Below are 16,267 nucleotides of genomic sequence, written 5' to 3'. Positions count from 1 at the left end.
CCTCAAATGGAAACAGAGCAGCACGTTGCATTGCATTTGTTCTGCCTAGCATTGCAGAGAGTAAAGCATGTCAAACACCTTCAACAACTGAAACATACAGGACAGGTCTTTGACCAATGAAAAAAATATTTTTAAATAATAGTAAAGTGCTGAAACCTGAGCCTCAAGTATGGTGAACATAAATTGAACCAAAAATAAGCAGAGTGATACAAACAGTGAAACAGTGCTGTTGAACTGTATCAGCATTATTTGAATGATTTTTGGAGACTAACATCTGTTTAATATTTATAAAAAAAAAAAAAAATATATATATATATATATATATATATATATATATATATATATATATATATATATATAATTCCAGTGAATTATAACTTCTAATCTAACAATGGAACACAAAGAAAGACCCAAATTATGGTAAGTACAACATATATTTTTTCCACATGTGATCTTTATTGAGTGTTGTGTTTGTATAACCCTATGTTTATGTCTCAATAAAAACAGCGACCCCAAGTGTTTGGCACAGTTACTTGCACCTACCCACACTACAGTACCTTACTGTCTCTATAAAGCCACACACCCATGCCAACTTCCTTGATTCTTTATTTAATTTATCTCACCTTTCCCCATTGAAACTTGAATAGAGTGACCAGACATCCCCGTTTGCCAGGGACAGGACTCCAAAATGGGACTGTCCCCGGCAAACAGGAATTCCTGGTAGAATTTATTAAATAAACATTGTAATGATGTCCGATTCGTGAATGAATCATTTGAGTTGGTTAATTTCATTGAATAGGATCGAACCCGTTGATAAAACCAGTGTGAATGGCCCTGTGCATTCGATCTAAATGGACAAAATTAAGCTTGCGCAATTTGCATATGAACGTGCCCACCGGAGACAATGGAAAAAAATGGAGAGCAGCAGCTTTAATTTCTGCTCTGACAGACGCAAGACTAGGCGAACGCTGTGAGTGTGTTTTAGAAATCAGGAATGGTGAGAGAACATTGTGCTTGGTATGTTTTTCATCTTCAAACAAAACTTGGGTCTTCAGCTGACAAAGTTTCAATCCCGTCTGGCTAGCGCACTTCCCATAATGTTAACGCATTAGTTCAGTAGGCGAAGAGTAGACGGTCTTCTTGTGTGGCTGTTAGAACACATTCGACCACATGAGCGTTTACACAACAAAAGCAATCCGGTCGAATGTGTTTTCGACTACCTAAGGAAGTGGTTGTTTAAAACTTTTTAGACCCAGTTTACACCTGCATTCAGTGTCGTACACTTGTGATTCGATCGACCAAAACGCATCTTAATACCAGGTGTAAACAAGGGCCAATGATTCATTCATGAATAGAACTGATTTGGTTCTTGAGTTCAAATCACTGATTCAATGATTTCCATCGATGTTTTAGCTAATTTCCACATTTGCTTCTGGAGCTGCTGGTGTGTTCAACTTATTATTTACTCATTCAATAATTAATAATATTAATAATAATAATACATTTTGAGATGTAGGCCTATACATTTTAAATGACAAATTTTCATGGGCAAAGGAAAGGTACTCCTCTCAGAAAACGGACAATTAAAGATACTTTTAGATGTTTAATTACTACTTTGAGCATTGTGATCGCTAGATAAAGGCTTAATTAACAATTTTTTGTGAAAACCTCAAACTTGACCAAAATTGAAATTTTTCACTTGTTTTGCCTGTAGCTCGAAATTAACTTGTGTGCATTCCGACTCATTTTGCCAGCATGGGTCACATATTCAGATCATCACAAGGGTGGCATGAACGATGACATTGAATGCCAACTCATGGAAGGAATAAAGGCAAGCCCTTATTTTGCCATACAGCTGGACGAGTCGACGGACATAAGCAATGCCGCGTTACTGTTAGTTTTTGTCAGATACTGCATGGACAGTAATCTTTGTGAAGATCTGCTATTTTGCAAAGAACTTCCAACGAGAACCGCAGCAGATAATGTCACGCACTGCCTTGATGAGTACTTCTCTGAAAAAGTTCTTGATTGGAAATACAGGTATGCACAGACGGCACGGCTGCTTTGACGGGAAAACATTGCGGTGTTGTTAAACAAATCCAAGAGCGAGTGCCAGAAGCAAAGTGGATGCACTGTTTCTTGCACAGGGAAAGTCTTGCAACAAAGCAGATGTCACCAGAATGAGGCCATGAATATTACTGTGAAAACTGTTAACTATATTAAGAAAAATTTGCAATTTCCTCACTACTAAATATTTCACGGTCAACTGTTAGTGGTATAATAACAAAGTGGAAGCAATTTTGAACAACAGCAACTCAGCCATGAAGTGGTAGACCACGTAAAATCACGGAACGGGGTCAGCACTTTCTGCAGAGTCAAGCTACAGACCTCCAAACTTCATGTGGCCTTCAGATTAGCTCAAGAACAGTGCGTAAAGAGCTTCATGGAATGGGTTTCCATGGCCGAGCATCTGCATCCAAGCCTTACATCACCAAGTGCAATGCAAAGGGTCGGATGCAGTGATGTAAAGCAGTGGACTTTCCAGTGGACCACTGGACTCTACAGCAGTGGAGACGATTTCTCTGGAGTGACGAATCACGCTTCTCTGTCTGGCAATCCGATGGACAAGTCTGGGTTTGGCGGATGCCAGGAGAACGGTACTTACATGACTGCATTGTGCCAAGTGTAATGTTTGGTGGAGGGGGGGTTATGGTGTGGGGTTGTTTTTCAGGGTTTGGCCCCTTAGTTCCAGTGAAAGGGACTCTTAATGCTTCAGCATTCCAAGACATTTTGGACAATTTCATGCTCCCAACTTTGTGGGAAACAGTTTGGGGATGGCCCCGTCCTGTTCCAACATGACTTCACACCAGTGTTCAAAGCAATGTCCATAAAGACATGGATGAGTGAGTTTGGTGTGGAGGAACTTGACTGGCCTGCACAGAGTCCTGACCTCAACCTGATAGAACACCTTTGGGATGAATTAGAGCAGAGACTGTGAGTCAGGCCTTCTCGTCCCACATCAGTGCTTGACCTCACAAATGCGCTTCTAGAAGAATGGTCAAAAATTCCCATAAACACACTCCTAAACCTTGTGGAAAGCCTTCCCAGAAGAGTTGAAGCTGTTATAGCTGCAAAGGATGGGCCAACTCCATATTAAACCCTACAGATTAAGAATGGAATGTCATTAAAGTTCATGTGCATGTAAAGGCAGGCGTACGAAAACTTTTGGCAATGTAGTGTATTGTAACAAATTACCTCAAAGAGGAAATATTAATAATTAATCATAACTTGTTATGATTAATTTTGAATATTTGGATCAGTTAATCTGATTAACTTGATGTAAATTAATATTACAATCAATTAATCAGTTCATCCAGCGAACACTTTTGATAATTCATTGATTCTAAGGAAAGGGTATTTTTTCATGGCCACAGCTGTATAGTTTCTATTGTAATGTTGTTGACTGATACATTTATGTTGAACAATAATAAGTATTACAGGCTGCAGGCTTTAGTGTGGTTAAACTCAACTGAAGTGCTAAACCAAAACCAGAAACATGTTCCACTAGTTGGTCACTTGTTCATGTTGTGACAAACACAATCTCTCAGCTTTATCTATCTTTATCTTTATCTTTATCTTTATCTTTATCTTTATCTTTATCTTTATCTTTATCTACAGTGGAGGTTTAACCTTAAACCGCAAACCAATGCTTTTATTAGTCAGTTTCTCATTGCTTTCTTAGCCTTTCTTAGGAAACAGCAGCATGCAGGGAAGGTGCTCCTTGTTTGTGTTTCTAGATCTACACTTTTAAAATCAGAGCATTCGATTATGCTGTGAAACATGGATAGCACTTTCACACTAGAAGTTTATATTTCTGTGAATGTTCAACAATGACTAAGAGGGTCTTGAGTGGTGTAGTGTGGTGGGGGTGTGACATGGCGGTTGACAAAAGGAGAACGGGTGGTTATATTCTCACATCAAAAGAGCTTTGTTGGTTTATAGCACCCCACCCTACCCCCCTCCTCCATTATTTATTTGTTAATCACTATTAAGACCTGCTAAACCTCAGGTGCAAAAGTAGATGTGTGTGAGAAAGTAACAAAATAATAACAAATTTCCTTTGCATTTCTTTGAGTTTCTCTTTGTCTGTCTTCTATGTTCTATTGCAATCCAAATGATTAAAATTAGGATAATTTTTATAGCAAAAACAAAATCCTGTCAGGATAATGCACATCAACAAATCGTCACTTTAAAAATACATTGGCGCATGTTAAACTATTTAAAATACATTTAAAAATAAAATAATGATTATTATTATTAGTATTAACATGGCCTATGTTGATGCACAAAAATATTTAGCAATTTTCTCTGTGCAGTGGTGATACGCCACTCTGAATTATTATAAATGGCCTACAGAGGGCAGCAGAAAAAAGACCAGCAAATGTCTAATTATAATGTAATTATAACTGATGAAATGTACAGTGTTATTGATTGTGCGTAGTGTATTTTTAAAATAAAAATGGATTTTAGTTGATATTTTTCAAATTATGTTAATAATAACTAGCCTTTTTAAATATATGTTATACACTCACCTAAAGGATTATTAGGAACACCATACTAATACTGTGTTTGACCCCCTTTCGCCTTCAGAACTGCCTTAATTCTACGTGGCATTGATTCAACGAGGTGCTGAAAGCATTCTTTAGAGATGTTGGCCCATATTGATAGGGTAGCATCTTGCAGTTGATGGAGATTTGTGGGATGCACATCAAGGGCACGAAGCTCCCGTTCCACCACATCCCAAAGATGCTCTATTGGGTTGAGATCTGGTGACTGTGGGGGCCATTTTAGTACAGTGAACTCATTGTCATGTTCAAGAAACCAATTTGAAATGATTCGAGCTTTGTGACATGGTGCATTATCCTGCTGGAAGTAGCCATCAGAGGATGGGTACATGGTGGTCATAAAGGGATGGACATGGTCAGAAACAATGCTCAGGTAGGCCGTGGCATTTAAACGATGCCCAATTGGCACTAAGGGGCCTAAAGTGTGCCAAGAAAACATCCCCCACACCATTACACCACCACCACCAGCCTGCACAGTGGTAACAAGGCATGATGGATCCATGTTCTCATTCTGTTTACGCCAAATTCTGACTCTACCATCTGAATGTCTCAACAGAAATCAGACCAGGCAACATTTTTCCAGTCTTCAACTGTCCAATTTTGGTGAGCTCGTGCAAATTGTAGCCTCTTTTTCCTATTTATAGTGGAGATTAGTGGTACCCGGTGGGGTCTTCGATCTGCTGTTGTAGGCCATCCGCCTCAAGGTTGTGCGTGCAGTGGCTTCACAAATGCTTTGCTGCATACCTCAGTTGTAACGAGTGGTTATTTCAGTCAAAGTTGCTCTTCTATCAGCTTGAATCAGTCGGCTCATTCTCCTCTGACCTCTAGCATCAACAAGGCATTTTCGCCCACAGGACTGCCGCATACTGGATGTTTTTCCCTTTTCACACCATTCTTTGTAAACCCTAGAAATGGTTGTGCGTGAAAATCCCAGTAACTGAGCAGATTGTGAAATACTCAGACCGGCCCGTCTGGCACCAACAACCATGCCACGCTCAAAATTGCTTAAATCACCTTTCTTTCCCATTCTGACATTCAGTTTGGAGTTCAGGAGATTGTCTTGACCAGGACCACACCCCTAAATGCATTGAAGCAACTGCCATGTGATTGGTTGATTGATAATTGCATTAATGAGAAATTGAACAGGTGTTCCTAATAATCCTTTAGGTGAGTGTATTTTTTGTTATCATAGACATGCTTTAAACAGGTTCTGCCTCATCTAATTGATACATTAGATGTAGAACCACAAAGATTCGTAATTATTTAAACTATAACTTTGTTTAAACAAATTCGTGTACAGTTTTTTTAGTTTTTTTTATCAAACATACAGTCTTGAACAACATCAACAATAACTAAATGGATAATTTAGGAAAATGAGTAAATTATCGTAAATCAGTGATTAATCAGTAAATCAGCAATTTATACTAATGAAAAACTGATATTAGTGACAGATTGGCCTATTGACAGCTTGTCTGATCTTCTGACATTTTATAGAATCATAATTTAAGCAAATTTGGCTCTACCAACTAAGAGACTGTCTTACACAGAGACTGGTGAAACTGAACAGTGGAAGTGTATACACATACACGTACATTCGTACGAATTAGCCACCTTTTAATCATTCGTACGAATTGGTCGTGAGATAGCGTTGGTAATTCTGTTCATCAGTAAAACAGCACAACATTGCATGGTTTTCAGAGATATAGAAACCTATTTTATTTATATTTAAATAAATATTTAAATGTTTTTTATTTAAAATAAAGAAGAATTATTTAGTCAGCTTGAGTTATGTTTAATGAATTCAATCAGTCAGAATTTTTTTTTTTATATATATAAATATATATAAACGTTTTATTACTGTCAATTATAAAACATGTCTATTATAAAACATGACTGAAATAAAATAAGGCTAATGGCTTCTTTGGTCAACCAGAATCACAAGAAAGACCATGATGGTCGACCAGATCCAAAACCAGACCAGCACAATCCATCAACAACAACAACAAAAAGGAAATTCATGCTGATTTAGTGATGTGATGTTTGACTCTACAGGTGAAGGAAAATAATAATTGAATAATGCTCATTAACTTACATGAGATTGAAGCATCCTTTCGTAAACTCCTCTGAGAAACGTGTTCTGGATCCTGATCCTCAAGTGAATAATTTCTCTGAATTATGTTTTATATATTCCTGTCGTCTTTGAATCTTAATACACCGTCATGTCACGACTTCAGTTAATTATCACTAAAAGAGTGCAGGACAGGAACGTAGAGTTTCAGGTACACCCACATTCATGAGCTACAGAGAAATTTGCCTTTCAGATTTTGCTTGTTTTTGCTCTTACTCTCTCCTGAAAAGAAGAAATACATTTTTTTAATTTTTTCTATTGTCTTGCACATTTGCTGTCATTCATTCTTGACTTTAGTTTACTGTCACTAAAGAGCATGATAAGAATGTAGAATATCCAGTAACACCCTTATTTGTGTACAGAAACCAAAAGAGCAACAACTTCCAATAAAAGGGCAAAACATGCAGCATGAAATGCCTTCTCACGTGTTTGCCTGTGTCCTTGGTTGCCTATTAGTTTATTGATCAGTGACCTGTGGCTTGTTTTACCCCTCATTATCTATGACAGATATGTTTCTCTTAGATAAGTTCTGTTCTCTTCTGTATTTGGTTTGGTTGGTTTGTGTTTGGTGGTCGTGGTTTGGTTTTCCGGCGTTCTCCTTGTGTTTCCTGTGATAAATGATAAGTAATAAATTCGAACTGATTTCATTTGCCTTCTTTCATTTGGACACTAACTGAGAAGATGACTTCTGTTAAAACCTTTAACCTTCAGGTTAAACTTCAGACAAAATGACTGTAGTGTATGGACTGTATTTATTTATTTTTTCATAAAACCAGGAAGAGGATTTGCATTTGAGCCAACGGTTCCATTGGGAATTTCCTGTTGATTTTTATTTTTTAATAAAATAAGGTGGTTAACATTACTTGAAGAGACTTTCACTTTTTGTTCTACGTCATAAAATACACAAGCACATGCCTGATGTATTTTTACATTGATGTGTTTTTAACGTGAGTTACACTTTATTTGTTTGAAAACTGCTGTAGTTCTTCAATAGTAACTGGTCTCAAAAAGCTTTTCAAATGTGATTAATAAGTAAAGGTGCATAAAAGTCTTAAAGACTGTATAGATATTTATTAAACAAGGTTAAACTGGTGTCGGAAAACATGTAAATGAATAATCTGCTGGAGTCGTGCACATGATGCAAATGTGTTAAAGGTTAAAGACAAAGACTGCATGTATTTGTGGAGTGTGTTTAGTGTAGTTGTGTTCTTCTGACATCAGTCAGATCTCAACCATGAGCAACATGTTTATCTGTTTATCTTGTGCACACTGTAAGTACACAGCAAGAAAGACAGAAATTAAATGATGTGATATCAGGAATCATGAATAGGGGAACGGTAAGCAGTTCTAATTTTGACATAAACATGAAAAAATACATAAAGAATACAAAATAAATGTAATATTGGCTAACACAACATGATGAAAGAACAGAAAAAAAAAATCAGGTAGGAACATATTGGCATGCCATATTGTCCTTTAGCAAACAATGTTCCTGTTTCAGAGTTTTGAAGTGTCATTCTGTTAATTATACTAATACATGTAATTAAAAGCAAAAGCCATGACATCATCACATGCCTGGTTCTTATATATATATATATATATATATATATATATATATATATATATATATATATATATATATATATATATATATAGTATTGCTTAAGCTTTCACGGTTGCAAATTAAAAAATCTCAAATAAGATCCTTCGATATAGCTCCTCTGCTGCCCTCTGCAGGTCGTTGTTGCATTCATGATAATTCAGAGTAGCCTGTCACCATACTGTGATCAGTTCTGAGGTTTTAGTTAAAGTCCCCATGAAATCAGAATTAAAATGTTCTTGGCTTTTGGTATGAATATGTTAGCCTCACTGTTATCTATAATAATGTGCTTCAAAACAATGACAAAACAATTATTGTCATGCGAACATTGGGTTACAAGGTGGGGGGTTTACTGTATTTCCAAATATTTACTCACCTAAACTGCACTCTCCACACTTTACATTATACATATACTTTTACATTTACAAATACTAGAAATTTTTATATTAGTTCAAATCTATCCATAAGTATTATTAATTAATAAATCAGCCTTATAAAACCAGATAATCCAGATAAACATTTAAATGCGCTTATAAGTGGATGTACAACAGTGAATAAATGACAGGCTTATTCTCAAACTGAAGGTATGTTTTCTAAAATTTGATTATGCTGTGAAACATGGATAGTACTTTCACACTAGAAGTTTATATTTCTGTGAATGTTCAACAATGACTAAGAGGGTTACAATTCTAAAAAGTTTATCAAGTCAAGAATACTTCAAATGTCCCAGTGAACGAAGATAAATGTATGTTATGCATTCTGATTTATTTACACTGTTAAAGAGTTGGGTTATCATTAAACATGGAGAAAGTTTTAAAAAATGAGCTGGACGTATGATGGTGTATTTCTGTGCCAAATACACTCCTTCAGTATTGGTATAATCCTGTGTCTATGGGGAAATCTCTTTTCCGCGAGATACTGAAGCCAAAAATTATCCTTAATTTTGGAATAATGTAAAACGCGATGCGGCAGCATGCAGACATAGGCGAAACAGCTCGCGCGCCTATTAGCTGCTCTGCGGCAACTGCAGCAGCCTATCGAAAGGCCCCGTTGTGACGTCAGCCCCAATGAGGGCGCTTCGCGCCCACTGCGTCACGTCCCGCCGAAACGGGCCTGGCCTTGGGCTATAAATATAGCTCGAGAGGCTGGTATAGCTGATTTTCATCTCTTCAGCGGAGCTCACGCATCGCTGGATCCAGGCGCACTATATCCTTTACAATACTAGTGTGTGTTCGCCGCCGCGACACACACTCTCTCTCTCTCTAAAAGAGCTCGAGCGTCTTTCTTAAGATGTCTCGCACCTTCTGTGGCTCGTGCCGAGCCCCACTCAGCGACGGGGACCGCCATGTCATCTGCGTTTCCTGCCTGGGTGAAGGACATGCAGCTCTCGCTCTCGCTGACGGCGGATGCCCTCACTGCGAGCTACTGCCTATGGCGACTCTGAGGACTCGCCTGGCATTCTTCCACGAGACTGCACTCCCGCCCGCTGCGGTACCGCGCCGTAAAAAGCGCCGTGCTCAGCGGGTCCCGGAGCCTCCTCCAACTGTTACAAGCTCACCGGTTCGCCCGCCAGCTTCACCGCCCGCTTCACCTGAGTCTATCACTCCTGGACAACGGCCGCCGTCTGCCGCCGCTTCCGTTGTGGATGACACTGAAGAAGTGGCGATTGTAGAGGAGGACAGCTGCTCTATCCTGGCGTCGGGCAGTGAGGATTGGTCGAGCTCTGTGGATCTCGCCCCCTCTGCTCGCGAGTCTTCCGGGAAAAGAGCGAGCATTGAAGCGGAGCTAACGCGCCTGCTCACACAGGCCGTGCAGAGCCTCGGCCTCGAGTGGTCGACGCCCGCGGAGCCTGCGCACAACCGGCTGGATGGTTGTTTCCTACTAGGAGACCGCGTTTCGCCACCTTCTAGACCCGCGCCGTTTCTTCCTGAGCTTCATGAAGAACTCGCGAAGTCCTGGTGTGCCCCCTTCTCAGCCAGGGTGCGTACCTCTGCCTCAGCAGCATTCTCCGTGGTGGACGGTGCTAAAAACAGAGGATACCTTTCTCTTCCTCTGGTGGAAGAAGCGGTAGCTGCCCATTTTTGCCCGCCCTCTGCTGGACGGCGTGCAAAGACGGCGCTTCCGTCTAAAGCCTGCCGCACTACTTCAGCCATGCACAGCCGCGCTTACACCGCCGCTGGACAGGCTGCATCTGCGTTGCACACAATGGCTACATTGCAGATCTTCCAAGCCAACCTTCTCCGAAAGCTGGATGAGGAAGGGCCGGAAGCTATCAGCGTGCCGGATTTAAGAAGCGCTACGGATCTTGCACTCCGCGCCACTAAATCCGCTGCACAGGCCATAGGGCGGAACATGGCCTCTCTCACCGTTGCTGAGAGACACTTATGGTTGACGCTCTCTGAGATGCCGGACTCGGAGCGCGCTGCGTTCCTCGACGCCCCCATCTCTCCTGCCGGTCTCTTTGGATCTTCCGTCAAAGATTTCGCGGACAGATTCACTGAGGTGCAGAAAACATCACAAGCCATGAAGCATTTCCTGCCGAAGCGCGCTAGCTCTGCAACAGGCCGCTCTAAACAGCCGTCTGCTCGAAGCACCCAGCCGCAGCCTCCGCCCACCGCCGCCGCTTCACAGCGTCGACAGGCCCGAGACTCGAGACCGCGCTCTCGCTCTGCCGGCCGCCGCCCCCCACGTGGGCCCCGGCAGAAGGTTGAGATAAAGCCCGAGGCCTCAAAGTCTTCCTAGCCCGCCTAGGAAAACAACGGTGTTCAAGTCTCGCTGCGGCCAGACTTCCAACAAAACTTCTCGCTTGTTCAGTTCCAGAAAATGCGACTGTTCCAGTGTATTATGCAGTAAACAAGCCGGTACCACGGGCCGCTTGCCTGCACACAAACGCCGTTTTTACGGCGACCCAGATGAATCTCTCAAAGAGTGTTTTTCCTGGTATTCCGGCCACGGCCGATGGTGTTATGAGTGTAGTAAAAAAGCCCGCTACCCAGTGCCCATTCCTACACACAGACACAGCCCGCCCCACAGGGCTCACGCACATAAAATCGACTCATGTCGGTTGTGCATTAAATGTAGTGAACGTGCCCACGATCCAGTGCCCACAAACACTACACACTGCATGTCTTTCGGTTTCTGTAAAAACGAAACCAACACACATACAGTCAGCTCAGGCCGATGGTGTTTTCAGTGCAGTAAATGTGCCCGCGGTTATACGCCCACATTCACTCACAGACATGACAAGCCCCACGGGGTCCCCCCCGCTCGTTCTCCCTCAGCTATCCGCCCAAGGAGAGTCGAGCGCGGACAGGCTGCCCGCTGTGATCAGCGCGCCCCCCGCCTCAAACGCTGCAGATGCGGTGTCTATGTTACAGCATACCGAAGCTCTACGGCCACCACTATGTCACGGCCAGAGCCCAGATCTCATTCAACCCCTAGCTATTCGTGCGAATGCATGGGCAAAGCTCCCCGGGGTATCAGAATGGGTGCTGAACATTATAGAAAGAGGCTATTCGCTACAGTTCGCTCGACGCCCCCGCAGTTGCGCGGCGCGAATCGAAACCACGGTGGAAAAGGAAGTAGCACATCTACTTTGAGCCGAGATTGCGAAACTGTTGAGCAAAGGGGCCATAGAGCCTTTATCTCAAGCTCAGAGCGAAGGGGGTTTGTACAGCAGATATTTTCTGGTACCGAAGAAAGACGGGGGTCTCAGACCCATTCTAGATCTAAGATAGCTGAACAAAGCGCTTGCAAAGCGCCGGTTCAAAATGCTCACGACAAGGAAAATCCTCTCGCAAATTCGCCAAGGGGACTGGTTTGTGTCAATAGATCTGAAGGACGCGTATTTTCAAATACAAATAGCGTCACGTCACAGGCGATTTTTGAGATTCGCCTTCGAGGGCCAGGCATATCAATACACAGTCCTACCGTTTGGCCTGTCCCTAGCACCCCGTACATTCACGATGTGCATGGACGCGGCCCTCGCTCCCCTGAAACTTCGGGGAATGCGAGTTTTGAACTATTTGGACTATTTGGCTGGTTCTAGCTCAGACTCACTCAGAGCTCATAGAACACAGGACCATGTTACTCGAACATCTCGAGAACTTGGGTCTCAAAGTCAATTGGGCGAAGAGTTCACTGTCTCCCAGTCAGAGAATATCTTTTCTGGGCACAGAACTGGACTCGCTGTCTATGACAGCTCAGCTATCGCCACAGCGCAGACTGGACATTCAGCGCATGACGGAAACCTTCCGCTGCGGCGCTATAGTCCCGCTCAGAAAGTTTCAAAGGATGCTGGGTCTCATGGCCTCAGCATCATCAGTACTCCAGCTGGGTCTGCTTCGCATGCGCCCACTGCAGTTCTGGTTAAAAGCGCGAGTGCCGCGCCGAGCGTGGACCTCCGGTCTTTTTCGCCTCAAGGTCAATCAGAAATGCATCTCAGCCCTGAAACCTTGGAAAGCGATCGACTGGTACCAGTCAGGTGTAAGCCTGGGGACTTCCTCGAGTGTGAAGGTGGTGTCTACGGACGCCTCCACCTCGGGATGGGGAGCACTGCTCGAGGGCAGACCGTTCTTTGGCCAGTGGTCAGAACGGGAAAAGCTTCTACACATAAACTGCTTGGAAATGATAGCAGTCGACAAGCAGTCTTGGTCCGTTCGGACAACATGTCAGTGGTGGCCTATATAAATTTCCAGGGATGTATCAGGTCCCGAAACCTTTACAGGCTGACGGAACGCCTCCTGGTCTGGGCTCAGCGCAATTTGCAGACAGTCCAGCTGCTGTGGGAGACATTCGGCAGAGCGGAAGTAGACCTGTTTGCGTCTCAAGAAAACGCTCACTGTCCGAAGTTTTTCTCCAAGAGCATGGACGCGCTGGCCCACGTCTGGCCCCGCTGCCCGCTCTATGCTTTTCCCCCCGTCGCGCTCCTACCTCAGGTATTAGAGCGGATCAGGGAAAACGGATGCTCAGTGCTACTAGTAGCTCCGTTCTGGAAGAACCAGGCCTGGTTCCCAGTTCTGATGCAGCTGACAAGCACTGCCCCATGGCCGATAACGGTGAGGAGGGACCTCCTCTCTCAAGCCAGGGGCTCGATCTGGCATCCTCACCCGGAGCTTTGGTCCCTACATGTGTGGGCCATCAACGGGTACCCGCTAGCCTCCAGGAGGGAGTGCTAAACACGATCACGCAGGCTAGAGCCCCCTCTACGAGACGGCTCTATTCCTCGAAATGGTCTGTGTTCTCTGGCTGGTGCACAGCCCGTGGCATATCACCCCCAGATTGTGGGGTGATGGAGGTTCTTTCCTTCCTACAAGAGCTACTGGACAAGGGCAGGACCCCATCCACGCTCAAAGTTTACGTGGCGGCTATAGCAGCGTTTACTGAACCAACGCTTGGCCAGTCACTTGGAAGGAACGATCTGGTCATTCGCTTCCTTAGAGGAGCTAAGAGGCTAAACCCTCCCAGACCTCCCTCAGTTCCCATATGGGACCTTTCCACGGTCTTGGAGGCCATGAAAGGTGCCCCATTCGAGCCAATCCAATCAGTGGATATCAAACACTTGTCTTTCAAGACAGTATTTCTTCTGGCTCTCGCTTCAGTGAAGCGTATTGGGGACTTGCAAGCGCTCTCAGTGAGCGCGACATGTATGGAGTTTGGGCCAAATGACTCGAAAGTCATACTCAAACCGAGGCACGGGTACGTTCCTAAATCCCTCAACACACCGTTCAGGTCTCAGGTGATTTCCCTGTCAGCCCTGCCGGTCTCTAACGAGGAGAAGGACGCTAGCCTCCTTTGCCTGGTCAGGGCATTAAGGGCTTATGTGTCTCGCTCATCTGTCTTCAGACAGACAGAGCAGCTCTTTGTCTCGTTCTACGGACGTTCTAAGGGACTAGCCGTGTCGAAACAGAGCCTATCCAGATGGATAGTCGATGCTATAGCACTGGCTTACGCCTCTAAGGGCCTGCAGTGCCCGTTAGGTGTTAGAGCGCACTCCACAAGAGGCATGGCCTCATCGTGGGCTTGGTCTAGTGGGATTGCCTTACAATATATATGTATGGCGGCAGGCTGGGCCTCCCCGTCTACATTTATAAGGTTTATAACCTAGAGGTTCCCGTTTTACAGGCTAAGCTGCTTTGGGTCTGATAAATCGGTATTGTCTGCCCCGATGTTTTCGGCCCAGAATACTGAAACTGCTTGAGCAACGCTCGCTGATCGATCGTCAAGCTCTATGGGCAGTGTGTAAGACCCATAATATTCACCAGACTAGGCCGAGTTTCGCCCTGGCTGTGTGTGAAACACTATCGATATAATTGCTCCTTATAGGATGCTATTTATTATAGGAATGATGCTATTCTAGCCCCTCTTCCTGGACTCTCTGTGAGTCACATGATGATCATGTGCTATATGGGCCCCGGGCACCTGCCCTTGGGACTTTGGTACTGGATCTCAGCACGCACGGTGTTTTACACTGTGTTCCCCATAGCGTAAGATATTACGCAGTACGAGAGAACCTCTCGTAAGAGAACGTACTCGGTTACTAACGTAACCTCGGTTCTCTCTAGAGAGGGAACGAGTACTGCGTATCTTGCCGTGCCTGCAGCACGCTCTGGTTCGCTCCGGCGATGAAAACCAGCTATACCAGCCTCTCGAGCTATATTTATAGCCCAAGGCCACGCCCGTTTCGGCGGGACGTGACGCAGTGGGCGCGAAGCGGGGCCTTTCGATAGGCTGCTGCAGTTGCCGCAGAGCAGCTAATAGGCGCGCGAGCTGTTTCGCCTATGTCTGCATGCTGCCGCAACGCGTTTTACATTATTCCAAAATTAGGGATCATTTTTGGCTTCAGTATCTCGCGGAAAAGAGATTTCCCCATTGCGTAAGATATTGCGCAGTCCTCGTTCCCTCTCTAGAGAGAACCGAGGTTACGTTAGTAACCGAGTACATTTCATCATCAATTTCATTTCAACAAAAGCTACCTCACAAACAGGTCCTAAAAATACACTATTCACCCTACTGCCTATACTGTAAAAAAAAATTGCTGCGATTATTTATCACAACTTAAAATCCAACATTGTTTCAACTTTAAAAAGTATGTGTTCATGCTTGACTTAAAATATTAAGTTTAGTTAACTTTAGTTAAGTTGGATATTTAAGTTATCTCAACAAATTTTAAGTTGTTATAACTAAATCGGAGCCACATTTTTTACAGTGATAATAAATAATGAACAAAACAAGAATACTGCCAGTTGACTCACTTAATGTTGATGAATGGTGATGAACAAAATATGTTCTCAATTTCAATAAGACAACGTATCAGAGACAAATTAAAAAACTTTTAGCTCAGCAGGGAAGACATCAAATAACTAGTTGCTCACATCAGTCAGAAAGAAAGTTTTAGGCTGCATTATTTTTCACACCTAGTTTTTTTTGTTTTGTTTTTTTGTTTAATGAATGTCAATTATAAATGCACTGTATAAATAATCATGAACAAAAATGTATTGAATAATGTTTACATTTCATTATTAACTTACATGAGTATGAGATTGAAGCGTCCTTTTGTAAACTCCTCTGAGAAAACATTGTGTTCTGGATCCTGATCCTCAAGTGAAACATTTCTCTGAATGACGGCTTATATATTGCTGTCTTTGAATCTTAGTACATCACCATGCCTTGACTTTAGTTCACTGATACTGTAAGAGAAGGGCAGGAACATATGTTTCCGGTGACACCCACATTCATGAGCTGCAGAGAAATTTCCCTTTCATATTTTGGCTGTTCATTAACAGCGTCAGTAAATGCTGATAGAAAAAAAAATAGCTCTTACTCTCTCCTGAAAAGAAGAAATAAATCAATAAAAACAGCATTTTCTTCAACAATAAATTACCTGCATTGTCATGTCATGAGAAGAGATGCAGG

The 16,267-nt window shown here is 43.0% G+C and overlaps 2 protein-coding genes and 1 long non-coding RNA gene across 3 annotated transcripts in view; 1 reads left to right on the top strand and 2 right to left on the bottom strand.

Moving 5' to 3' along the window:
- LOC309475549 overlaps positions 1-16,267 on the bottom strand; it is a 209,829-nt gene that overhangs the window by 16,544 nt on the left and 177,018 nt on the right. The gene's annotated exons all lie outside the window — the stretch shown is intronic.
- Positions 1-16,267, bottom strand: part of LOC309475527 (ICOS ligand-like) — a 104,707-nt gene that overhangs the window by 52,836 nt on the left and 35,604 nt on the right. The gene's annotated exons all lie outside the window — the stretch shown is intronic.
- Positions 9,558-11,286, top strand: LOC309475505 (uncharacterized protein). The gene is made up of 2 exons (XM_082138304.1): positions 9,558-10,855; positions 10,931-11,286. The coding sequence occupies exons 1-2, from the start codon at positions 9,644-9,646 to the stop codon at positions 11,093-11,095; spliced, it is 1,377 nt and encodes a 458-aa protein (XP_081994430.1). The 5' UTR covers positions 9,558-9,643; the 3' UTR covers positions 11,096-11,286.

This window comes from Leuciscus leuciscus (genome assembly GCF_965113295.1).
Source record: "Leuciscus leuciscus genome assembly, chromosome: 15".
Classification (NCBI taxonomy): Eukaryota; Metazoa; Chordata; class Actinopteri; order Cypriniformes; family Leuciscidae; genus Leuciscus; species Leuciscus leuciscus.
This window is presented reverse-complemented; position numbering and strand designations above follow the sequence as displayed.

Bases quoted from the DNA above. Each gene is read 5' to 3' on its own strand.
- LOC309475505 (XM_082138304.1), top strand. From the start codon at position 9,644: ATGTCTCGCACCTTCTGTGGCTCGTGCCGAGCCCCACTCAGCGACGGG. The intron at 10,856-10,930 runs GTGCAGAAAACA...CGCTCTAAACAG, and splicing joins TCGCGGACAGATTCACTGAG to CCGTCTGCTCGAAGCACCCA.